The 25,396-nt window shown below is 49.1% G+C and overlaps 1 protein-coding gene across 6 annotated transcripts in view; it reads right to left on the bottom strand.

Annotated features, from left to right (window-relative positions):
• MICAL2 (microtubule associated monooxygenase, calponin and LIM domain containing 2) overlaps positions 1-25,396 on the bottom strand; it is a 234,378-nt gene that overhangs the window by 101,028 nt on the left and 107,954 nt on the right. For 3 of the 6 annotated variants that reach the window (XM_065943806.1, XM_065943809.1, XM_065943810.1), the window contains exons 9-21: positions 23,287-23,544; positions 22,007-22,122; positions 21,030-21,156; positions 19,888-19,978; positions 18,661-18,808; positions 17,449-17,648; positions 16,825-16,931; positions 8,172-8,240; positions 4,631-4,774; positions 3,031-3,153; positions 1,801-2,019; positions 1,426-1,527; positions 121-246 (exon numbers count right to left, since the gene is read on the bottom strand). In XM_065943806.1, coding sequence (XP_065799878.1) covers positions 121-246; positions 1,426-1,527; positions 1,801-2,019; positions 3,031-3,153; positions 4,631-4,774; positions 8,172-8,240; positions 16,825-16,931; positions 17,449-17,648; positions 18,661-18,808; positions 19,888-19,978; positions 21,030-21,156; positions 22,007-22,122; positions 23,287-23,544 — 1,830 coding nt within the window. The remainder of the gene's footprint in view (positions 1-120; positions 247-1,425; positions 1,528-1,800; positions 2,020-3,030; positions 3,154-4,630; positions 4,775-8,171; positions 8,241-16,824; positions 16,932-17,448; positions 17,649-18,660; positions 18,809-19,887; positions 19,979-21,029; positions 21,157-22,006; positions 22,123-23,286; positions 23,545-25,396) is intronic. The other 3 variants (XM_065943807.1, XM_065943808.1, XM_065943811.1) reach the window with 1 other exon arrangement.

Raw genomic sequence — 25,396 nt, 5'->3', positions numbered from 1 at the left:
TACAAATTTTCATCCCAGCCAAGCCAAGCTTCAGATGGTTGTCTGAGCAGGCTGAGCGGAGCAGGAGAATATCTAAGAACATGCAAGGAGTAGGGGAAGCCAATTGTTTGGGATAGCTACCTTTCTGGCAGGAGAAACAGAGTCAACAGTTGATGGAGAGGAAGTAGCAGCTGAATCAGAAGATGGAAGGCAGGAGGGAGAAGACGGAGGATGAGTATGAGACAGGCTTTTAGAGAGTAGTTTATTCTGCACAGAATACAAACAGAGGAAACTTTGATTATCCAAAGGGAAATGCACAGTGATGCTTGCCTCGATGATACAGCCCCCTAGTCTACACATTCAAGGAGGGGAAAGGATATCCAGGCTTATGTCTCAGGACAAATAATGTAACCTGTGTCTTTGGAGCCCAGCAGGACTGTCTAGTTCCTGGTTACAATGCACTCTGTTACAGCTATTCTGGCTCCCTCATCACAAAATAGCTAGAGCAGAGCCATCCTATTCCTGACATGAACATAGACACGAACTCCTGAAGGCCTCACTCTGGAGCGTGGTATAAAGCGGCAGCTTCAAGTTTAGGAAAGGACAACCCAGGAGGCTCTGGGGCACATGCCCCAGCAGGGACCTCTGCAGCCACAGAGAACCCTGAAAATGAACGAAAGGCAGAGTATCCTTCCCATGCCTACGCTCTGCCCAGCAGCAGAGAACACACGTCTGGGGGAGGCCGAGTGAAAGCCGCAGAGGAGGTGTGTTCTAGACCAGGCTGGCTGCAAGCATGGGAGCACCTTACACATACACGAACCATGGGTGCTCACCCTCAACCCTGTCATCTCCTTGCAAGCACATACTCTTCTTTTCAGCAGGTTTCTAAACAAGTGCCGGGACTGGGCTGTGCTCCCTATTCTAAGGCAAGGCCATTCTGTCTGGCTGGTGCTGCCTTCTGGGAAAGCAGAGCAGGTTATGGCCTGTGGTTGACCTTGACATTCAGGGTCTTCTGGATCAGAGCTATAGTGGTATTTCTCCACTATGCTGCCAAACATCATGAGCAACAGGCTTGCTTTTACTTTAAAGGCACCGTGATGTGATTTCTGCAGTGGACCAGCTTTCCCTCTTTGTGTTGACCCCTAGGAAGCTCAGCCTACTCAGAAGCTAAGATGTTACAGTGCACATACTTCTATTTTCCTGTGACCTGAGCCTGCTTTTTTGCCTTGGTTTTCCCTTTGTCCTGATTTATCTACTTATTGAGTCTCCTCATTTGGAGCTTTTTTAGATGCCAGTCCAAAGCCTTCGGTGACTTGAAAAGTAAATAGCTTTATAGACTATAAAGGGTGGAGGAAGGAAGAAATGAAGCTCCAGAGGCCAGCTCATGTCATCTCCCCAGAGGTCCAACACCTGGGTTCCCGGGGGCTCTGAAAGCCCTGCATTTACCTGTGGGAAATCCCCGTGTCCAAACATGGAGGCAAGGTGAGCCGCCTTCTCCTTAATGTTCTTTTTGTGAAATTCCCTGTTGGCCAAGTTCTGAGCCCTTTTCTGCAGCCAAGGCGAGAAAGGAGAAAGAAAAAAGAGACAGTGACAGAGATGGTGAGGGTTCCCCCTGGGAGAGAGGCGGAGAGGCAGCCGGATGGGCTTGCTGCGCTCAGTACACAGGGCAGGCAGGATGAGAGATGGGGATGAGCAATCGGAGGAGGAACCCACCCTGGGCAGGAGGGGGTGGGGGAAGGAAGGCATCCCAGACACAGACAAGGCAGAGGCAGGGCAAAGTCACAGGCAGGGCAGAGGCAAGGCGAAGAACGAGGCTTTCACCTGGAGAACCTTTTCCTCCACTTGCTGCAGCCGCCGCAGCACGCCAGAGAGGGCCAGCGCTCCCGGGCAGGTGGGAGGCAGGCTGGCAAGGTTTTCTGGCCCGCCCAGTTGCAGGTCAGACTTGGCTCGGGCTCTCCAGGGCCTGGTTGGACACTCGCCACCAGCAGACACTTGCTTTAGCTCTCGGAGCACATGCCCTGTCACAACCACGGAGGGGAACTAGGGGAGACGGAAAATCAAGCTTCCTTCCCAAGGAAGGCCCTCTCATGGACCCCTCCCACCACTCGCTGTGAGGAATCCCCACCAGGATCAGGGACGAGGGCATGCCACGTGCCACCTTGAGAGAGATTCCAAACTAACCTTGAGTGTTGACTTCTCACCACCTGCATCAGAATCACCTGATAGCCTCCTTAACAATACCATCTGGGGTGTTAACGACAACACTCCAGACCCCCCAAATCAGAACCTGTACTGTCCTGGTGCTGAAAGTCAGGGCTCAACCCCCAGAGAGTCAGCTTTAATAGGTTTGGGGTGGGTACCAGAGATGGACATTTTTCAATAAAGCTCTCTAGATGATTCTTATACACAGGGACATAAAATCACTGCACTATCTACACGGACCTCCTTTGACGTCCACTACCCCCACCCCTGGAAGCAACACAAAATTCCTAATGCTGTCCAGTAGTTTTGAGTGCTGTGTCAATAATAGTGATTCTAATTCCAAACCCAGAGATGTTAACTGGAAAAAAGCCTCAGCCCATGGCTCCTGGCTGCCTCCCTGCTCACTGGGCAAGTCAGGTCCTTGGGGGACCTGGGAGGTCTTCATCACATCCCACAACATCAATGGCATACGGCTAACTGGCCACCTGAGCCCATTCCATCATCACTGCCACTTTTCCCCATCAATTTAGAAATCAGTCTACTCAAGAGATCCGCAAATAGGGGCACTACACAAAATACCCTGTGTGGTGTGGTCTGTTTTTTCCTAAACAAATAAAGCACTGAAAGCATGGTAGTTGGTCAGCTGATATCACCGACTGGCATGTATTTAAGATGCTGCATCCTTGGTTATTCTTACCTATAAGGGTGGTAACCTCAAGTTGTATCTGCCTTCCCAGAGAATCTACACTCAGCCCTACGTGGGGTGCAGAGAGAGCCATGAACCCCACCCCTCTGGATCAAAGTCCCCTCTGGCTTCACCAAGACAGCATCCCCTGGAAGGAGCCCTACCTGCCTTTTCAGAGTTGGTGATGGGCTGGGTGTGGGCTCCTCCGGCTTGGGACAGCGAGAGTTAACAGGAGGGTCAGAAGAAGAGCGCAGTATAGGCTTACCTATCCCTGAGACACGGTGCTCCTGGGAGGAGGAAGGTGAGTCCAGAAAAAAGCAGCCACAGGAAATAGGAAGAAAAAGGTGAGTCAGATTGAGACACTTGGAGGGAGGAGAGGAGAAGAGGCAGGGAGACAGAGTTTGCAGATGCTGAGCAAGCCCAGGGCTGAGCTCTGACAAGCTGTGCCCAGCTGGAAAACGTGAGCCCCAGCCCTCTGTCGCTGTTAACAGCTAGTCCCATGGTCCCTTTCTCTTAGACAACGTGCATATCCCCAGGAGGCAGAGTTTTTGACTCGGACCGGGGCACTGAGCAGGCACTGCCAGAGCCTGTGCCAGGCAAGGGTGGCTAGTCCCAAAGTCCCTCCTGCCCATTAGACGATAGGGATGCTCAGTCCTTCTGAAGGAAGAGAGCCCTCATCAACACCTGGGGACCACAAGCAGTCAAGCCTCCAGAAGGGCCAGTTGAGAAAACAATTCAGACAGTTACAAATCTCAGAAACCTCCTTATAATAAAACCTGGCTTCCTGGGGAAGGTCAGTTTTTTCAGAAGGGGCATGATCTACATCAAGACTAGAAAGATGTCTATGATTGCCTCTGAACCAAATTAACCAAGAGTTAGTCCTTCTCCTGAGAGGGGCCTAATTCTGTCATGTGATGGATATTCTCCAAAGGCAAACTGAACCCCTTGTCCCAAGCTTTTGTAATGTGGCAGTGGTGTCCCAAAGAAATTCAGGGGAGCATATGAAACCGCGCAAGTGCACACTCCAAGTCGGAGTCTGAGATATGAGAGCCGGGCCTGCAGCTTGACCCACAGCATCCCACCATCTTCAGCCTTACACAGACCCTGGTCAAACAAATAGCCCTGCCAGCCTGACCCAAGGGAACAAGGAGAGAGGAGCACCAGGGTACACTCAGGGGGTTGGTTTCCATTCCTGTAGGCCTACATGGAGCTAAGATCTATGATTCAGCTCCCACGGTTTTGATGGGGTTTTCACCACGGACTTAGACCCTCAGACAGTCAGCATCTCTAAAGCTTCCTCCAGCTGCACCGTCTCAAAGATGACTATAAACCAAGCCATGGTTGCAGAGCAAAACAAAATCAGAGCAAGGATTTTATCTCCAATAAAACAGGCATCAGCAAACTACAGTTCTCGGGCCGAATCCAGCCTGCTGCCTGTGTTTGTAAATAAAGTTTTATTGGCACACCGCCACATGTATTTGTTTACATGCTGTTCATGGCTGCCTTCACAGTGACTCAACTCTGCCATTATAGCAGAGCTGAGTCATTGCAAGAGAGATCACATCGAACTTAAAGTCTAAAATACTTGCTATCCAGCCCCTTTTAGGAAAAGTCTGACTCCAGATCAAGAAGAAGCTCTAGTCTCCTTTTGAGCCAGGACTGGCTGGCATACCTGAAATCCAGCACTTGCCTGACATTTGCTGGCTTCTCAGCAGGTTCTGGTCACCAGGAAGGCAAGGTCAGTGTATGTTTGACAGGACTCACCTGCCTCAGGATTGAGGGGTTCCGTGAGTTCTCCTCGAACTTGGCCAGCAGCTGACTTGCCATGGACTTGACTTTGTTCTGATTTCCACCTTCCTTGATGCCCTCTTGATTGGAGCCCAAGCTCTGGCTGGAAAAGGCTGAAGACTGCAAAGGCCAAATCAGCGCATTGGTTGTTGGATCCGGGACCCAGATATCATGGGGTAGGCCTGGGGGCTCAGGACAGGAACAGTTCCTGAAGAAGGACACCCTCTATGGTCTGAGAAAGTGAGGCAGACACAGCAGGCAACGCCCAATGGAGACAATGCTCAAAGGTGGGACATGGTTCCCCAAAGGTAGGCACAGCCAGGCTTGCGAGCCAGACAGTGTTTGAATTCTGACTTCTCTGACGTTTCCTTATTTGTAAAATGGGAGCAGTAACCCACCCTCGTGTAACTGTTGCAAAAACAAAATATAATAATGAAATGATGAACAGAACAGTTTCCAAACCCATCACGTGGCTGACAGGAGGTGAAGAGTAGTGGGGGTGAACGAAGCAAGAGGGGGTGTCAGTGGGGCAACGCACAGGCGCCTAGCTTCCCCTCTCTCCTCTGCACCCCACGCCCAACAGCAACCAGCCCTGCCCTGTTGTTTCTATCTTTTTAAAAAAAGTTTAATTTTGAAATAATTTTAGACTGACAGAAAAGTTACAAAGACAGCACAGATAGCTCCTGCATACCACAGATGCAGCTGTACTTAATATTAACATATGGAATAATCATGGTACTGTTATCAAACCCAAGAAATTAACACTGGCATGATACCATTAACAGAACTATGGACTTGATTCCGATTGCACCAGTTTCCCACGGATGTCCTTTTAGGTTCCAGGATACAATCCAGGATCCCACACTGCATTTAATCATCATGCCTCCTCCACCTCCTCCCATCTGTAACAGTCTCTCCATCTTTCTCTGTCTTTCATGACCTTGACAGTTGTGAAGGACACAGGTCAGCTATTTTGTACAAAGTCCCTCCATCTGGGTAGGACTGATGGTTGCTCATGATTAGACTAGAGTTAGGGATTTTGAGGAAGGATGTCACAGAGGTGAGGGGTCCTTCTCATTGCTTTGTTTTGGGATACTAGATATCAACGTGACTTGTGACTGTTTAGAGGCTGACCTTGACTGCTTGGTTATGCTGCCTTATAAAATGGAATTCCATGTAAGATTTTCTTAGCTCATCTGCTAAAAATAAGACATCGAAACTGATCGCTGTCCAGTAAATGTCTGTTCCCTGGTACCATAGATCTGCTCCCATCAGCCTCAAAAATACAAATGGCATTGTCACGTCAAAAGGGCAGTCAGTTTTCCCAAGGAGACAATGCATCTCCCTTACAGGAACAGATGTTCTCAAAACAAAGATATGTTCACTTAGAAGAAATTCATGAGAAGAGATAAGCTATAGTCAATTGTCTTTTTTTTTTTTTTTAAGATTCCCTAAGTGTAGCAGCCCCATGGGAAACCTAGTATGCACAGCCGCTCTGAAGAGTTGGACAAACACAAATCAAAGAGTCACTCCCCACTTCAAAGCGGGAACGGCAACTCTGCATAGCAATCCAGTCTTGAGTGTGAATAGGGCAAGTTTACTAGGCAGGTCACTGTTTGTACAGCCCAAAGTAGGCCAGGACAGTGGGTCATGCAGACAGGCCCTTTGCAGACATTCATGTGCTCATGAGTCACTCTAAAACCAGATTTGGATTCAGTGGGTCTGGGGTGGACCCTGAGAGTCTGCATTTTTAACCAGCTGCCAGGTGATACTGGTGCCCTGGTTCTTGGTTCACACTTCGAGAGTAAGAATTTAGAGGAAATTATTGCTTGGTTAAATCTCACTTAAGCAAATAGCTGGCCAAGAAAATAGAGCCATTTCAGAAGAGGCAGGTGCGACCAGATTTCTTCCCACACTGACTGCTGTGCTGCCAGCAACAGAAACAGTACAAACACCCCCTCAAATAAGGCACAGATGAAAGGCAGGAGAAGACTTCCCCGAGGGACAAAATGTATCCAAGGGAAGCTTCTTGGGAGGAGGCGGGAGCAAATCATAGGCACTTAGAGCAGAGGCAGCACCCCATAAGTAGAGAATGGGATGTTTCTCAGCCATGGCTTCCTCCTCTCAGCTGTCTTCCTGTTCACGGGCTTCCTGCTCACACCAGACCTAAGAGCAACAGCTCTCAATCATATAAGTAAAAGAAGTTTTTTTCTAAGTCCTATAAATCAAGTACGAATGTATCCTACAAATTATCCCTGTGCCTTTGAGTCATTGTTTTGGCATCAGCTAGCTGATGGCTAGCTAAAGCTGGTATTCTTAAAATTTACAGACAGTATCTAGCCTGCTTTTGTGGATTAGAATGGCTTTTTGGAATGAGGTGTGGGGCTTCCCTGATAGCTCGGTTGGTAAAGAATCTGCCTGCAATGCAGGAGACCTGGGTTCGATCCCTGGGTTGGAAAGATACCCTGGAGAAGGGAAAGGCTACCCACGCCAGGATTTTGGCCTGGAGAATTCCATGGACTGTATAGTCCACGGGGTTGCAAAGAGTAGGACACGACTGAGCGACTTTCATTTTCTTTCACTTGGAATGAGGGATATATCTCAGGTCTCTTTAAAGAGCTGTCTGGGGAAGCAAGAACTGGTACTGTTTTTCTTCTGATCAATTTTTCAGTAGCAGGAGAGAGCTACTCCTGCTTGGCTTTGACAAAGTAGCCTGTAACTTTCTTCCTTCACCAGAAGGTGGCACTTGTGGGTGCTGGGACATTCCCCTTAAAGACTAATGGTACAGAAAACACAAAAAGTAGAAATGAGGACTGGGAGAATAGTGGGACTGCTGGTACCTCTTTACTATTTACTATTAACAGTGATTATATCTTGATTAACCTAGGTGCCAGAGACCATGATTGGTATGGTATGTGCATGCATGCATGCTTACACATCCTCTTATGTAATCTTTAAGATTAAATTAAACCTTGTTTAATCTTGACTCTGGCAGGTAGAGAATCTTGTCATCTGCAGACTGAGAATCTTACTTCTCTTCCAACCTGGACTCCTTTTATTTCTTTTTCTTCTCTGATTGCCATGGCTAGGACTTCTAAAACTATGCTGAATAATAGTGGTGAGAGTGGGTACCTTTGTCTTGTTTCCTGATTTTAGAGGAAATGCTTTCAGTTTTTCACCACCGAGAATAATGTTTGTTCTGGGTTTGTTGTATATGGCCTTTATAATGTTGAGGTATGTTCCTCCTATGCCTACTATTTAATCTTTGAAAATTCTGCAAAATGTCCTACATTTCAAATGCATCATCTGTGTTTTACAGACATGAGCCACACCCTGGGAGAGTGACATAGCTAGTGACCAGACCCGACTGTTTTCCCATCAAGCTAAGCTTGGAACCCAGCAGTTCATGAGCGGAAAGAAAGAAGGGCAGGGAGACTGCCTCGGTCGGGCGAGTGGGCTGTGGCCACTGGCTGTCAGGAAACAGGCCTTTGTGTAAACCGACGCTGAGCACACGAACCTCGTCCAGGTTGTTGAAGCCCTTCCGCCTCCGCTTGTTCATGTCATTCTCTTCGATCCGGCTGTCCACCTGCAATGGCCAAGGAAGCATGGTGAGCTCAGGGCTGGTCAAGGGCTGCAGTGCCAGCACTGGGGATCCAACCCTGCCCACAATAGCTGCCAGCCCAGGAACGGACGGGTTGACATTACCCTGCACCGTGACAAATGCTCTCAGCTCTGTTCAGGCACAGCGGAGGAATCCTCCCTCCGCCTCAGGAGCCAGGGCTTCTGTCAGAAGAGGCTGGGAATACAGATCCCCAAATCACGCCAAAACATTCCAAAGTGCAAAGAATCCCTGTGACATGGGGCAGGGATTGCCTCCTTTCAGTGACTTTGGACTCAGAGCGATCACAGCCAGGCCTGCTGATGCTGCCCTGAGGATACCACCTCCTATGAAGAGGTGTCACTGGCTCCCCTGACAGGCACGGATTCTCAGGACTCAGATCAGCTGTCCAGGAATTTGATGGCAAATTACTTCTGCCATTCAGTCCCACTGCAGCTACTGGTAAATGATACTGTGTTAACTTCAAAACAGTATCGGATATGGCATGAAAACTATGATGACCATATAGCTAAGTTTGCCCAGGACATTTTGATGTATTGCTTCCCCCCCTAGGCATAATTAGGAATAATGCCCTCTTTTTTTTATTTTTAAGATTTTTTTTTTCTTTTTTTGGTTATGGACCATTTAAAAACTCTTTGTTGAATTCTTTGCAATATTGCTTCTGTTCTATGTTTTGGTTTTTTCGCTGCGAAGCATATGGGATCTTGGCTCCCCAAGCAGGGATCGAACCTGGCCCCCTGCACTAGAAGTCAAAGTCTTAACCACTGACCACCAGGGAAGTCCCTCATTCTCAAAAGTACCCTGGTTTAGACAAAAAATTGCATGCCTGTCCTATTGATAACCCCTTACAGTCGACTCTGCTTTGCAGATCTGGACATTTAAATCCAGAGACCCCCTTCTACCTCAGGCTATTGCATGATGCCTGCAAGGACCACCCAAGGGCACACCTGTGGTCTGGCTTTTCTACTTAAGGGAAGCAGTGGGACTGCACAAGTTGAGCTGATGCTATGAGCTGGGATAGGGCTGCAGGCTAGATTTGGTGCCTCCCCCTACCCACTAACCCTCTCCTTGACACTGGGGTTAGACCTAAGCTGGGACCTTCCCCGTATGGCCAGCCCACTGAGGACCATGGAGCCAACCCCACTGACTATGCCTCCCCATGGGAGACTCCAACCCCCTCAGTGGGGAAAACGTGAAAAGTGTGTTAGTTACCCATGGCCTGTAGCCCACCAGACTTCTCTGTCCATGGGATTCCCCAGGCAAGAGTACTGCAGTGGGTTGCCATTTCCTTCTCCAGGGGCTCTTCCTGACCCAGGGGTCAAACCCTTGTCTCTTACATATCCTGCATTGGCAGATGGATTCTTTACCAGTCTGAGCCACCAGGGAAGATTAAATCCCAGCCTCTGTTCACACTGGATGCAGCTGAAACGGCTTCTGGCCTCTCTCTCCCCTCAAACCCAGGCTGCAGCCTGGTCAGCACCACATGTCCGCACCGTGCCCCATCCCAGAGGACCCTCTACCTCCCGGGTGTTGTAAATCAACAGGAATGATCAGAGCCCTCAGCACAGAGTCTAGTCTGTACCCACTTGCTCTCGCAGGCAAGCACCTGCTCCCCCTGCTCTTACACTCCCCACCACCTCTGCCCCTCCTCCTATTTACCAGCAACTTGAAAAAATTTTAAAACAAGATCAACCGCAGTGTAGTCATTGATATTTGTCCAAAAATGTGACCCTTCCCTTGCTCAGGCAGCACAAAGCAACAGATCAAAGGGCCTCACCTTCCCCTTAACATTTTCTTCCGCTTCTAACAAATCATTTTTCTGTGAATGGAAATGATTTCAACCCAAATGTTTGGGCAAACACCAAGAGAAACAGATGACGTTATTTGCAGCGTCGGGTTCTAGAGGCCTAGGCCGTTTAGGCGCCCGGCTCCACGGCCTGTGAGAGCTGCACTGGCCCCAAGACAAGCCTGAGAAAGCACAGGGTGTCCGCCCCACAAGGACACTTCAGGCATCACCTTAGAGTTTTCTGCTGTTCTTCCTGTTTCTACCTTTAATGAGGACTTGGTTTTTCCCTCAAAGAACAACATATCTCACTCTCTGGGTGTGACTGGTCCAACAATCAGAGCCTGCATGGATCCAGATTCAGTACATTAGTGGCCGGTGCACAGAAAACATTCCTGGGGGGAGAGTCCCCAGCAGCAGGACCTAAGAAGACCCCCAAATCCTTCGGGGAGAGAGGAAGTGGGTGGGGGCAACCTCAACTCCTCTGATTCAGCCTGACCCACAGGACAATAAAATGCAGTCTATATGGAAAGGTCAGCCACACACAGACCCAAAGGGTCTCTGCTCTTCCATATGGATTTATCATGAAAGCATTTATGCTCAACTAAGAGCTAGGTTAAAACATAAAGCTTGAGAAAACACAAACCTGGAGTTTTATCTAATTTTTCTTATCTGTACATCTCTATTCGGGAGCCAAAAAATCCTCCATATCCCCCTCTCCTTGAACTCTATTTTGCACCATAGAGAAGTGGGTACAAGGAGGAAGAAAATAGTTATTGTGCCCAGAGACAGCATGAGATTAAACAAATAACTTGCTTCCTTTTCCCATAAATTTTTCCTGTCCTTTCATCCTAAGACACTTTCTTATCATGATTTCCCAATGATTTGAAAGAGTCTATATATCAAAAGACATTTATTAAACTACTTGGTGATCTCCATTTTAAAAAACAGACATATATCTACCAAGCTCATCATTTATTTGATCAGCACAAAATATTATTGTTCCCATACTACCTGACTTAAGTTGATTTTAGATCCAAACAAGCCAACTTTATATTTAGTTAGCCGATGAACCCTAACCCTGGAGAAATTCAGACCAAGGTCATAGGAAGAGAGACTGGCCATTGCAGGCAGTGACCTGACTGAAAGTACAGTCGCCACCATGATGTTTAGAAAGATGGCCAGTGACACTGGCAAGAGAGCTCCCCCCTCCGTGGCAGAGCAGCAAGGAGCCGTGGGTTCAAGTTCTGACCTGAATTACTTTCCAGCTAAGTGAGCTTAGGAAAATCACCCAACTTTTCTGACTTTAGTTTCCTTACCTCTAGGATCCTATACTAAGCTATTGTAAGGATGAATACCAAAAAAAAAAAAAAACCCAAAAAGGATGAATACAATCATGTATATAAGACACTTCTTCTATGTAGTGCTATATAAGTGTTAGACATTTGAAGTTAGGTCAGTGCTATTCATAGAGTTAGAAAATCTGAATTCTAGTCTGGCTTTGACATTTACCTACCTATATGGCCTCACAATATAATCTCCCTAAGACCAAGTTTCCCCATCTCTAAAACTGGGATGAGAATACGTCCCTTGACTTCCTCAAAACCTAACAAGAGCAAATGAGTTATCTACAGCACTGCTGTGTGCGCTGTACAATGCTGGATCCAAGCCGGTGGTCAACCCAGCTAGTTCTACCCTTTTCAGAAAATGAGCATCTTTGTTCACTCAGTACTCGTAAAGGACAGGTTGGGGACCATCATGTACAGAGCCCTTTCTATGTGCCAGAGAAGGAGACCAGATCTGCAGCTCACATTGGTTCAGCTCCGTCTTCACAGCAATGCAATGCTTGTTATTATGTCACATTTTGCAGCCAAGCAAAGAAACTTAGAGAGGTTCAGACATGTGCTGAATCACCAGCAGACCAAAATATGTAGTCATCGGCCTGGCTTTAAAGTGCATCCTCATTCTATAAGGCAGTGCATAATCCCAGGTTGTGGTAACACAGAGGACAGGAGTAATCACTGTCCACAGAGACCTGCAGACCACAGGTGCCCAGGGTGGTGTGAGGGTGTGCACACTGCTCAAGGCCTACACTGGCCAAGCAAGGCAGCATTAGGACCCAGGGCTCTTAACTCCCTAAGCTCTCTTCAAGTCTCTGAACTGAGAAGTGTGAAAAACCTAGTGGGAGTTTTGGCTGCTGGGTGGGCGGTTCTGTGAGCACAGCTGGAGAAGAGGAGTGAGAGGAACTTAGGAAGTTGCACTGGAAAGTCAGTTCCTTCTGGCAGGGACCCTGGCCCTCTTGTTCATTGCTGTGCCCCAGCAATGAGAACTTGGCATAAAATGGGGACTTAGTAAATCTTGGTTGAATGAATGGGCGGATGGAGGAGGGACTTTCTTACATAATGGCCCCTGAATCTTTGGAAAGTGTGTGGAGGAGAGTCAAGGAGAAGGGCTAGAAGGGCCCCTCCTACCCCTGGCTCAGACCAGACACTGATCTTACTCATGCTTTGTGAATCCCACTCTGCCAGGGACCAGCAGTAGAGGAGGACCTGGGTCAGAATCAGCCAGCAGACCAGGATAAATCCTGGCGCCACTGACCTGGCTTCTAGGATGGGATTTCCAGGGACAAATGACAAGTTCTGTGTTGCTTTGTCCCTCAAGGAATGGGTTCAGAATGGGGAAAACAAAGACCAAACAACTTGACTATGTCTGTCATATGTATTGTGACTGAAGAGGCCATAAATCCAGGTATTACCTATGTGGGGTCAGATGAGAAAAGCATAGATAGGTAGTGTGTGCATGTGTATATACACACCCACGTGCACACACAGGATAAAGATCACATATGTGTGTTCAGATTTCGCTAGTGGGTATGGTGACATGCCCACACGCATACACAGAAGGACTGAGACCACATATGTGTGAGCATGGTGACAAGAGCTCTGGGTCTCCAGGAACTGTCCCACACCACCAGGTTGCTAGAAGCTGATCGGGACAGAGGCAGATCTGCAGATGTAGACCAAGGGCCTTTTAAGAGAAAACAGAATCCCAACGCCTTCTCCTTCTCCCCAGGCGTGGGCCATCCAGTTTTCAGAGATAACCAGCCACAGTTAGTTACCATTCACCAGAGGTACAGCCCTCTCAGCATGGGATAGGAAAGTCATTCTCTCTAAAATAAGTTCCTGGATGGAGGAAAAGCCTTCAGTTTTGCCCAAAGTTGTTGTCTTTTGCTGGAATTTAGATATTATCAGGAAAACAAGATTAGGGAGGAAAGTAGGTTTTAACACCAACATCAAAAACCAGGAGGGAGAGAGAGTGTTAGCCCAGCTCAGGAGAGAAACAAAGAGCCCGCTTCAGATTAAGACACCACATGTGAACAAATGTGGGCTGCTCAATCTCTGTGTCTGGACAAGGCACTGGCAACCCACTCCAGTGTTCTTGCCTAGAGAATCCCAGGGACAGGGGAGCCTGGTGGCTGCCGTCTATGAGGTCGCACGGAGTCAGACACGACTGAAGCGATGCAGCAGCAGCAGCAATCCCCATATCAAGATGCTCCTCTGAAGTTAGTAAGGAGGGAGGACAGGTAGGGAGGGATGAAGGAGGGGGAGGGGAATACAGATGCACCTATACATACAGATTGTGTGTTCGAGCCCTGGTGTAGAAAATCACGCAAGAACAGCCTAGCCTGCATCTCCAGACCGTAAGGACACATGTACCAGGGCAGTGAAGACTGTGTGTTTAATTGCACTGACATCTCCTGGGTGTAACGGTGGGGGAGCCCCACGTGTATGTACAGTACTCAGTCTCCTGTGTAGAACTCCGCTGTGTGTGCCCAGCGGCAACCTGGAGTGTACTCAGTACCGCTTGCTTGTGAGACATGTTAAGACCACAGAGCATTGCCAACAGATATCTCCAAGCCAAAAGCGGATCCAGACCTATGACACAAGATAAAAAGGGGAGGAGGTACTTTGCATGTAGTCTGACCATTGCACTGGAGTTGAATGGCAGACAGTATACGCTGGGGTGCTTCAGTACCAGGGCAGACTGTGACTCAGTGGCCTTATAAACCCACCAACCCCCCTAGAGGGAGCATTCAATCAGTTTGAGGAGAAAGGGCGGGACAACAAATACCCACACCAGGCACTTACTTCAATGACCTGACCTCTCTACCTATCTGAGGAGCAGGACAAACTTCAGATGTTAAATGGGGCCGTGGGAGGGAATCAGATGTGTGGATTTCAATTGCTCTCAAGATGTGCAGCCAAGGAGCACACCCTGGACGTGGGCCAAAACCAGCCGGGGCTGGGCTGGGCAGAGCCCACACATCCCCGCTGCATTTGCTCCCAGAGCCAGGCCAAAGTGGAGCAAGGCTCCAGCAAGCCCTCGGAGAGCCTGGCTGACAGCTGACTTTTGACCATTCCCACCTCCTGAGCCAGTTGGCCAGGCTGTTTCAATTCGGTCACTCTGTAAACAGAGGTGTGGTGAGTGAAAGGTTTAAACATTCCTCTCCAGTTCCCAGTTGTGGGCTAAGTGGTGGGAGAAATCGGGTGAATGGAGAAGAGTGGTTAAGTGTCTGGCTCAGAGAGCTTCCAGAGAGACTGCACTGGCTTGTCTGGGATGGAGTAGCCCAAAGCAGGGGGTCCTCAGTCATCAGAGGAGAAGCAGCTGGGCTGGGTTGGGGCAAGCCGATGACTGGGCTCCAGAAAATACCTTTCACTCAGTGTGACGTATGGTGGGTTACGGTGCCTCCCACAGAGCCTCTGAGTGGGGCAGCTCGGGGAGCAGAGGGGGACAGAGCAATGGGGTACAGCTGCTCTGTTTACACCTGAGCTGACCTGCTTACCCTGCTTCCCCAGACCCCCAGCTTGTCCCCTCCTACAGACAGGGCCTGCAGAGGACTAAGTACCCGGCTCCTGAAGTCAGCACAACCACTGTTACATTCCAGGGAGCACAGCCCGCAGTGGAAAAAGTGACCACTGATCACACAGCCCAGGGAAAGAGAGGAGAGGAGAGGAGGCCACACGGCCCGAGCTCCACCCTGGGCAGAGGGGCCGGCAGGCCAAGGCGTGACTGGCCAGCAGTTAAGAGCCTGTCGACGATCCAGAGACACGGAGACGCCTGCAGAGGCCTGCAGTCCTCTGCTGAGTGAGGGCGGGGGAAGGTAAGCTCAGCGCACACCCTTGCAGCCTAATGTCCCTGAGTGGACATTTTATCTATAAAATGGGCACGTCAATCAAGGCAACTTGCATTATACCTTCCATGGAAATGTAGCCATTCATATAAAATTATAACTTCTTGGACTCCCTAGTGGTACAGTGGAGAAGAATCGCCTACCAGTGCAGGAGACACAGGTTCGATCCCTGGTCTGGGAAGATTCCACATGCCGCAGAGCAACTAAGCTTGTGTTCCACAGCCACTGAGTCCTCATGATCTAGAGCCCATGCTCCACAACAAGAGAGGCCCGAGAAGCACGACCCCACGCTCCACAGCGAGAGAAAGTCCACATGTAGTGATGACGACACAGCACAGCCAGAAATAAAATAAATAATTTTTTAAAAATTGCAATTTCTCACTAGGCCTGTGGGTTTCCAAACTATGTACCAATGCACCCCCCCAGGCACCATAGTGAATTCACAGAGGAGCTGCAGGATATTTTAAATTTTCTAGGGAAGCATGGTGATGCTTGTCACATACCTTGCAAAACACCCCTACCAAGTTATTATACTTGGATGTAAATGCTTAGCAAATGAAACTTTTAGGTATTTCTTTTGATCTGGAACAGTGTGAAAAAAGTGACTAAGACATGAAAGGTGCCACTGAGTCAGGAAACTTTGGGAACCTCTTTATTAGGCTCTGAACTCCTCAAAGGCAACGGCCCACTTATTAATCATCTCTGTATATCTGCTTCTCTCAAAAACTAACAAAACATTCAGCTTTCAAGTTGGCATGAACGGGGTACTCTTTCTGCCCCCTTCTGATGTCTAATGTCAGAAGCTTTCTCTATCCCTTTTATACTTTAATAAACTCTATTGCACAAAAGCAAAAAAAATAAAAAATAAAAATAAAGTTGGCATGAAGTAGGGCCCAATAGACATTTGTTGAATGAATGAAATAACAACAACAAAAAAAAGAATGGAACAGAATGTGTAAATGTAGCCTCTCATCCACCTCTGCTACTAAATGGCCATCATGTTCCTGATCTAAACTGCTTAGCAAAGTGAGATACCATCTCCTCCTCCCTGTTTAGGAGGCAGAGCTAATCTGCTTTACTTTAAAAAATACTCTATCTATGGTGAAACAGATCACCAGCCCAGGTGGGATGATTGAGACAAGTGCTCGGGCCTGGTGCACTGGGAAGACCCAGAGGAATCGGGTGGAGAGGGAGGTGGGAGGGGGGATCGGGATGGGGAATATGTGTAACTCTATGGCTGATTCATATCAATGTATGACAAAACCCACTGAAATGTTGTGAAGTGATTAGCCTCCAACTAATAAAAAAAAATAAAAATAAATAAATCACTGAAAAAAAATAAAAAATACTCACTGGCATGCCTCTTCACTCTCTACCCTGCCCCTCTATAACCACATTGAAGGCTTTGAAGCTGGCTACACGGTGCAAGGGAAGTTGACCGAGTCCTACGCATGTCTTCCATGAGCGCTCGATCTGTGTAATTTAGCAGCACAAACAGACCCAGCCCATGGCATTTCCCTTCCCCTCACCCCATCCACATGCAAAGAGAGATTAAACAACCCCAGACTGAAACCTACTCGCGGAGTCCTCTTCCTCGGAAACGTGAGGTTGAGATAGTGATGAGGAATGGATGACTTGGCCAAGCCGAGGTCGGCATTCTCTTCATAGTTTTTACGCCAGGAATCTGTTAGGAAGTAAAAGTAAGACTGAGATTCGGATTCTGCCACTGCTCCCCCAGAGTTCAGGGGGTGTCACTGAGACAAAGTCCCTCCAAAGTAACTCCTTCACCCCCAACTGAAGCTGCCGGCGGCCTGTGTGGGGAGCTGCTGTCACTCTGTCAGTGACCTCCCGGTGACAAGGGCAGGTCTCATGTGACACCTGCCACACAGGACCCACTTACACACACAGAAAGTGTTAGTCGCTCAGTTGTGTCCGACTCTTTGCGACCCCATGGACTGTCATCTGCCAGGCTCCTCCCATTCGTGGTATTTCCCGGTGAGAATACTGGAGTGGGTTGCCATTCCCTTCTCCCGGGGAATAGAACCCGTGCACAGGGCCCACCCCTATTTAGGCTCAAAGGCAAAGGCGGGGCAGGGGTCAGCCCCAGAACAGAGACCATCAGTGTGAGGGCAGCGAGCTGTAGGTGCAGAGCAGAGACGGCTCCGGGGCAGGGGAAGCCTCGTCCAAAAGCAGGTCCTTACCCACAGGCCTCAGAGGGGTGCCCCGGAAGAGCTCGTAGAACCTGGAGAGGTACATGACCATACTGAGTTTGTCAGGTTCCTGGGCCGATGCCATCTCTTTGCCTGTGGTCACTGGGGGGATGCCAAACTCACGCTCCGCCACGTCAAATGCCAGCTGGTTGTTCTCCACAGCGTCGTCTTCGTTCAAAGAGTCAAAGTTGCTGGAGAATCAGAATGAAGTGAAGTTCAGGGAGAGGATGGAGAGGGGTGAAGAGGTGAACAACCTCAGCCGTAAGGAGCACTGCAGGGGACACTGTTCCCACTCGGATCCCTCCACCACCACCCCCGACCCCTTAGCGGGGTTCAGCCAGAAGTAAACCCCGTTCTCACTCAGGGAGGGACCAAATCAGATCTAGGCCATGAGAATGTCATGGGCTGAAAACATAAGAAAATGATTGGAAAATCTATGAGTTATTTTATTTTTAAGTAGTTCCCTTATATTCTTTTCCTTTTAATTACAAAACTAAAATGAGCTTCTTATAAATAAAGAATCAAGTTATATAAAGTAACAAGTGAGAGCCCTGTCCCTTCTTGAGGCAACCTCAATTCCTAAAGGTATCAGTTGGGAACCTTTACTAGGTTGCCATCCAGCCTTCTGGACAAATTTGCTCATGGGTGTGAGGTTACACTACAGTTGATATAAAAACAACAGAACAGACATATAGTGCTTTTGACATCATAAAGCATTTCCACAAACACAATCCAAACTTCCTAATGACCTTGCTATTATTCCCAATTAATAGATGAAGAAGCAAACTCAGAGAAGATAAGGGGCCTGCTCAACAGTATACAGCTAACAGATCTGAGTCTCAAATCTAATTCTTTCGGCTGTAAAACCTCAAATCAGTTCTCAGAATTAAGTCTTGCCCCCTAAGTCCTCTCTTGAGGCTACCACTTGAAGGTGTAAATGCTCAAATATCCCAAAAGACAATGGTTTGGAATATAAGTGCAATCAATTCGTGAATCTGAGCCACCACAGATCAGACAAGCTGCAGGCAGAGTAACCAGTGCAAAGGGAAAAGAACAAATTTAAGAAAAAAACTCAAATCCAAATTATGCGAAGAGAATACTGAACCAAGGATTCTGCATGTAGAACAGCCTTGGTCTCCCTTGTCTCCAGGGTCCCCTTGAGGAGTAAGGAACTTGCCAGGTCCAACGGGGCCCCAGACTCACATCAGGTCAGGCCGGAAGCGGTGGATGATGGCACACAGAGCCAGACCACTCCGCCAGGATGTGGTCAGGTCAGTGACATTGACATGCTGGTAGCCCTCGGTCTGCTGCTGGCACCAGGTTAAGAGCTTGCTAGGCCGGATGTCCGACTCTGCAGTAGGAAGAGATGGAGAGTGGTGAGATGCTTTGCAGAAATCTCAGCAGCTACCCTGGGGACCCACTTCATCTGCCACCATGGGTGGGGACCAGGAGGAAAAGTATGAAAGTGAGGAGCTGTGGGCATGGATGCAGCCCCTGTAGGGGTCCTGTTGAGAGCATGCAGGATGCTGGGACAGGAAGCATGGTCTCTTGCAGTAAAGAGTCCCTAAGACCCCTGATCTGTCCAGGTCCTGGTTAGAGGTCAGGAATATAGAGGTAAGGAAGACATGGACTCTGTCAATAGCGTGTTTATCCTGTGGGGAAGACAGATGCAGAAATGGGTGACAATGGTGGAGAAACCCGATGCTAGGGGAGCAGGTTTGCTAGAATCTGGCAGCACCAGGGAATTCACCTTAGAAAGAGTCATGGAGGAGGTACATATGAGCTGCTTCTAGAAGAGTCTAAGACAGAAGGAGATCTCTGGGGAAAAGACAAGGACTGTGACATGGCAAAGAATCTAGAAAAGGCTGCCACATTACATGAAATGGTTTATCAAAGGGCCAGTAGCAGTGGTTCATATGAATGTGGAGGGCAGCGAGGAGTGGTAGGCAGGACACAAGGTCTGGGCAGCTGGTGCATCTTTAAGTAGGATGGTGACCTGAGCACAGCTGGATGGATGCTGAGAAGTTAGCCATTTAACCCTCCTTTCCTTTTGCACTGAGCACCGGCCTTGTGCCCAGCGCTGTGCCAGGCCCCGGAGGACCAGTAAAGGAGCGAAGCATGTGGAGCTTGTTATCTAACTGAGGAGTCAAGACTCCTCAGAGTGGAAACAACAGGAAAAGAAAAGCAAGTCCCAGGAAGTCATTCCAGTTCATTTTAATGTACCAAGCACTCGCCTCTACTCTACACAGTGATGCCATGGGGGGTATTGTCCTGTCCCGGTTTTACAGGTGAAGAAACGGAAGGGTGGAGATGAGAGGCACCTGGCCAAGGTCACTGCATCAGAATCAGGCTGGCTGCAGGGCCTGGGCCCCGCCTGCCACCCAGCCGGCCCGCTCCCTGCAGAGTTGGGGTCCCAGGAAGGCCTCTTACCTCGCCTGGAGAGGCCAATGGATCTCCTCACTGAGCCCAGCCTCTCAAGAGGATACCGGTGCAGCTCCTTAGTAATGTACAAATGCTTCACCTACGGGGAGAGGGAACACGAATGTCTGCCAGTTCTTCCCCAAATCGTAGTCACAGGGCCTCTGAACCCTTTTCCTTTCTCACTGAAGGGCACGACCCTTCAGCAAGGGAATCAGCAATCTGATACAGAGCTATGGATCTGTTATCCACCCAAATGTGGGGGAAGTCAAGCATGAATGTAGGTAATTGGCAGATTTTTAAAATTCCTCTGACTGAAGAGGTCAGAGCTTGTGTGACTCTAAGTCAGTGAGAGAAAAAATAGACTCTAGAACTTTGGATGGAAAGGACTTGATATTTGATCAAGTAGATTATTCAAGAGAGCTATGCTCAGCAATGGGCTTCCCTGGTGGCTCAGACAATACAGAATCTGCCTGCAGTGCAGGAGTGTGTGTGCTAAGTCGCTTCAGTCGTGTCAGACTCGTTGCGACCCCGTGGACTGTAGCCCACCAGCCTCCTCTGTCCATGCGATTCTCCAGGGAAGAATACTGGACTGGGTTGCCATCCCCTCTTCCAGGGGATATTCCTGACCCAGGAATCAAACACGCATCTCTCATTTATGCCTCCTGAGTCAGCAAAAGGGATCTTTAGCACTAGTGCCACCTGGGAAATCCAAATGCAGGAGACTGGGGTTCAGTTCCTGCGTCGGGAAGATTCCCTGGAGAAGGAAATGGCTACCCAATCCAGAATTCTTGCCTGGATAATTCCATGGACAAAGGAGCCTGGCGGGCTACAGTCCATGTGGTCGAAAAGACTTGGACACAAGTGAGTGACTAACACTTTTCACTTTTCTTGTTCAGCAGTGCATGTGCCCAGTGACTAACATACATGTAAATACATGTACATATGTGGACACACACCTACATGTTCCAGTTCTTTCCTGTGGGCTAAAGATGATGACTCTACCCTGTGGCTTTCTCAGAGAGAGGAATTGCCTCACCCTTAGGCCAAGAGGCACTGATGACCTCGGTCCCAGGACTGTGCCAAGATTTTAGGTGACCACCCCTTCCTACCTCTCAGGGCACAGTGGCCCAGGACTCCAGGCAAGGCCTTACCTGATGGGGTCTGACGCAGTTTGAGTTGAGGTTTGGGTACCGCGTCCCCGGGTCTAATGTGTACTGCTCAAAGTTCTTGTTGATGTTCTCTGGGGTCGTTTGAGGTAACAGTCGGTAAAGGCTTTCTCTGGAGGGAGGCAGAGCTGGGGTCAAAGATTGCTCTTGCAACCTCGGGCCTTCGGTCCCACCCCTTCCCTACACCCGTCCACTGCCGCCCTTCCCCTGTTCTCAAGAACTTCTTAGATGTGTTTGCATAACCCTTCCCAGCAATGCCTGGCCCTCCTGGTTCCTGAGATTTACAAAGCGAGGGAGGGTCAACAGGGTTGGGAGGAAGCAGGAGGGAGTCTGGGAGGTGGTGGTGCTGGCCTCCTCCCCTGGGCAGAGGGCAGGGACTCAGCTGGCAGCCCAGTGACCTGTGGTTTTGCTCTAACTGCCACTCAGCCTCCTGTGGCTGCTCCCCCACGACCACAGGTCTCCACACCCAAGACCAGCCAAGGCCTGTCCCCAACCGCCAGCCCTGACTTTTCCCAGTCCACCAGCTGTCACAGCCACGTGGCCCACAGCATGGGTCTGGGAGGAAGCCCAGGATCTCAGCAGTGGAAGAGGGCTAGGAGGTCAGAGCACCCAAACCTCAACAGAGTGGGACTCAGCGCTGCAATGGAAGCTTCCCCTAGACCTCTTCTGGCTCCTCAATGTCTCAGCAGTGCTGAGAACCCCAACTTCAGGGCTGCCCTGAAAGGTGAAGATTTCTCTTTGGCATCCAAATCTTAAGAGCCTGGCCCCTAGGGAAGTAGATCATGACGGAGGTAGGTCATGATGGAGGACTCCTCGGGGACACCAAAGGTCAAATTGGCCACATGTGGGAAGGCAGGCAGAGCGGGTTAGGGGCTCCAGATTTCATCCAGCCTTGCTCCCTCTCCTGCCTGAATTTTGACTTGGCCCTGCCTCCAGCTGAGGGTCCTGCTGTCAGTACTCACCTTTCAGCCAGAAGCTCCAGGGGCGAAGTGCCCTGGTCCCAGCTTCTCACCATCCATGCAGTGTCAAAGGCTGCCAGGAAGCCGCGGGCACAGCCAGTGCCCATGGGCCAGAATGGCTACAAAGGACACATACAAAGTTCCAGTTGATTCTAGCAATTCCCAGCCTGACATCCCATTCTATCCAGCATTTGGTGTTTGCCAGGCCTGTGGGAGGCACTGGGAGGACAGAGACGTGACAGGCACATCACTGGGATTCACAACAAACACAAGCAACTGTAGCATAAAGTCTATGCAAGGGTGCTATGACATGGAACAGAATAACTGCTTTGGAGGCTCAAAAAGGCAGAGGCAAATTCCCACCCTGGGGAGGGAGACAGACAGAATCAAAGAATACTTCATGGAAGAGGTACGTTCATGCCAATTTTAAAGAATGGACAGGATTCTGACCCTGATCCATTCCAGAACAGAGAGCAAAGACTTGGTGGTAGGAAAATGACGGAGCCCGATGGAAGAACAGCCTGTCTGGCTTGGGTGCAGCAGAGAGCGTGGGAGGACAGTGCTGACAGAGAAAGCTGGGGAGGAGGACTGGGACAGCAGCAGAGGGCGTGCTGAGGGCTTACGCAAGGAGCTTAGGTCAGACTCTGCACATTGGGATGAACAAGCATGGATTCATGAAGCTAAGTTCTAACTAAACTGTTCCATCTGCACCCAAAGCATGGTTTGAAATTTGATGCTAACATGGTATACATGCATCATTTTTTGGTCAGTGCTTACATTCAGATAAAGATTTCCCCCTCCTGAAAGCATTCATTTATTCTAAGAATGCTAGCATCTGCAGATTTTCTGGGAAGAATTTTGAGCAAGGAGGCCATGGACTTTAGGGCCAACACTCCTTTCTTGCTGCTATATGAACTCTATGCTGAAAGTCCACAGAGATCCACAGACTGGAGGAAGAAGTCTCAGGATCTACAAGTTTTAAGAAGGATGGCCTGTGAAGTTAGACTACGGCTGCTTAATTTTGTGCTTCAACCGAGAAGCCAGCCCAGAAGAAACCAGAGGGGCAAGGGAAAGTGTTCCTGCCTGTACATAGGCAGAATTGACTCCTCTGAATTTAGTCAAAGGGTAGGTTCTGAGGCCAGGATGGGTTCGGCAGAGTACTGCCAATTGGCTGAGAGCCTGTCCTTCCCCTGGGCTTCAGGACAGCAGATGCTGCCAGTTAGAAAAGCAGTTCGGGATCTGTCTTCCAGCAGGAAGCAGGGGACTCCAAACGCAGGAGGTACCTCAAGCAAGCTGTCGCCCACGAGGGCCACGAGCAGCTGGTGTGACTGCCGCTCGCGCACCAAGGCCGCATTCTCGGAGGCGTACATGGAGGTGAAATCGAACATGGCCACGTCGGGCTGCCCGTAATGGTTCATGGCAAAGTCTAAAGACGGCAGTTGGTAGTTGGTGGCGAAGTCTGCAGCCTCGCGTGCATAGGAAAGCAGGTTGTCCTGGTTCACATTCTCCGCACACAGGAGCATCTCTGTGTCGATATAGTCCTGGGGGAAAGAACAAGAGCGCAGCATAGCAACTTGCCCCTCAAGAGGGCAAGGAGTCATATCCACTTCCTTGCAAAAGGACTTGGAATGGATTTGCAGATAGGCTAATTGAGACAGAGCTAGAAAACTGGGGCCCAGGGAACAAAGAGGAACCAAACCAGTCATCTGGAATGTTGAGAGTTATGATTAAGCATCACATTTGGCTTTGAGCTTCCTGGCATCCAAGGCAAAAGGGAAATGAGATATGTTACAGGGCTTTCCTTATCAGAAAGAAGGAAGCATAGAAATTCCTAGGGGAGGCAATTTTTTCCTGGCACTAAATTCTAAAAGAACTATCTGACATTGGAATTTGGACAGAGAGCAGCATGTTATAACGAACAGTGTAAATAATGGTCCTGCAGAAGTACAGAAGCATATGTCATATGGCTGGTTCTCATGATAACGTTCAATGAAACGAAAAGACAAAAAAGCAAGTGAGGAGGAGTGATTTTACAATGAACTAAGCTAAGCTAATGTGGTCCAGAAATGCTGTGGCTAGTGTTCAAACAAGTCCGAAAAAGAAACGGGTAATTGGCATAACTCTCAAACTTTCTCTCCAAGATGAGTTACCCCTTTTCTCAAGAGGCTAAGGGCTCCTCAGGGTCCTGCGTTGATCGCACCGTGTTAATGTTGCACTTTCCCACCTGGAGGTAGAGCCCTGAGCTTAGAGGACTAGGATATCCACCCTGGAGGGACACTGGTGATGATCTCTAGGACACCTTCCAGAGCCAAATCTGCTCATAGTGTGGCTACAGAAACTAAAAGACCACCTTTCCCAAAAGGTGACACAGAACATGCAAACCCCTTGGGGCGGGCGGGGGGCCAAGGACAAGTGTGTAAGACAAACATGGGCCTTGCGTCAGTGAGATCAACAGGTCAGACTCCATCTCTGTTTATTGACTGCATTGACTGTAAATTTGGGCAAGTTATTGAACTTCTTTGAGCCTCTGTATTCTCATTTGTAAAATTTGAGTTTGCAAAATGAAATGAACAAAATCTACTCCACAGAATCATGTGAGAACTGAAGGAGACTGCGTACATGGCTCCCTAGCCCAGGGCCTAGGAATTGGGAAGTTTACAGTGACTGAGATTCCAGTCTGGAATAAGTAACAATGGCCAAACCGTAGTATGTGCTGAAGTGCATCCCGGACACCCCAAGAGTAACAAACAGCAAGAGCATTTACAAAGGTCTTAGATGGCACAGCCTCGACCACAAACAGCGACCTACAGTGCCAATTTTCCCAACAGTCATGATTTCCCCCAAATTCCAGTATTTCCACATCCAAACCACGTCCACTAAATTGAACCCAGCGTTGGCCCAAGAGCCCTTTGTTGGGTCACAGCTGGAGCTCCTGTAACTTGCTTTCCTTTCTCATACTTATTCGTACATCACAAGATCACTCTCCTACCTGAGGGTATGGGAGAGTGAATGGAGAAATCTCAAAAATATCCCCTCTTCAAAATGTGCCACAAGCACCGCTATGGAGGACTGGGTGACAGATGAATGTGGACACTGCAGGATGAAGGTGGCGCCTGGCGCTGATGCCACATGCAAGACTGTGGGGGCCTGGCCAAGGGGCGGACCCCCACTGTGCTGGGATGACAGCCACCTCCCCCAGGGCTGCTGGGAGGAGCCAAGGGGTCTTGCTGAGCTGGAGGTCCCAGGTGAGAGGGTGGATGGTAGAACAGACGTGTAGGAAACAGGCAAGTACAAAAATGAAAGAAAAAAGTGGGAACGGGGCTATAAGAAAGAGGTAGAGCCAAGGAAGGAGCGCTAAATGAAGATACAGGCAGGAGGTAAATTTGGGCCTCA

The sequence above is a fragment of the Muntiacus reevesi genome, chromosome 9 (genome assembly GCF_963930625.1).
Source record: "Muntiacus reevesi chromosome 9, mMunRee1.1, whole genome shotgun sequence".
Taxonomy (NCBI): Eukaryota; Metazoa; Chordata; class Mammalia; order Artiodactyla; family Cervidae; genus Muntiacus; species Muntiacus reevesi.
The sequence above is the reverse complement of the archived record's forward strand: the minus strand, read 5'-3'. Positions and strand labels throughout refer to the sequence as shown.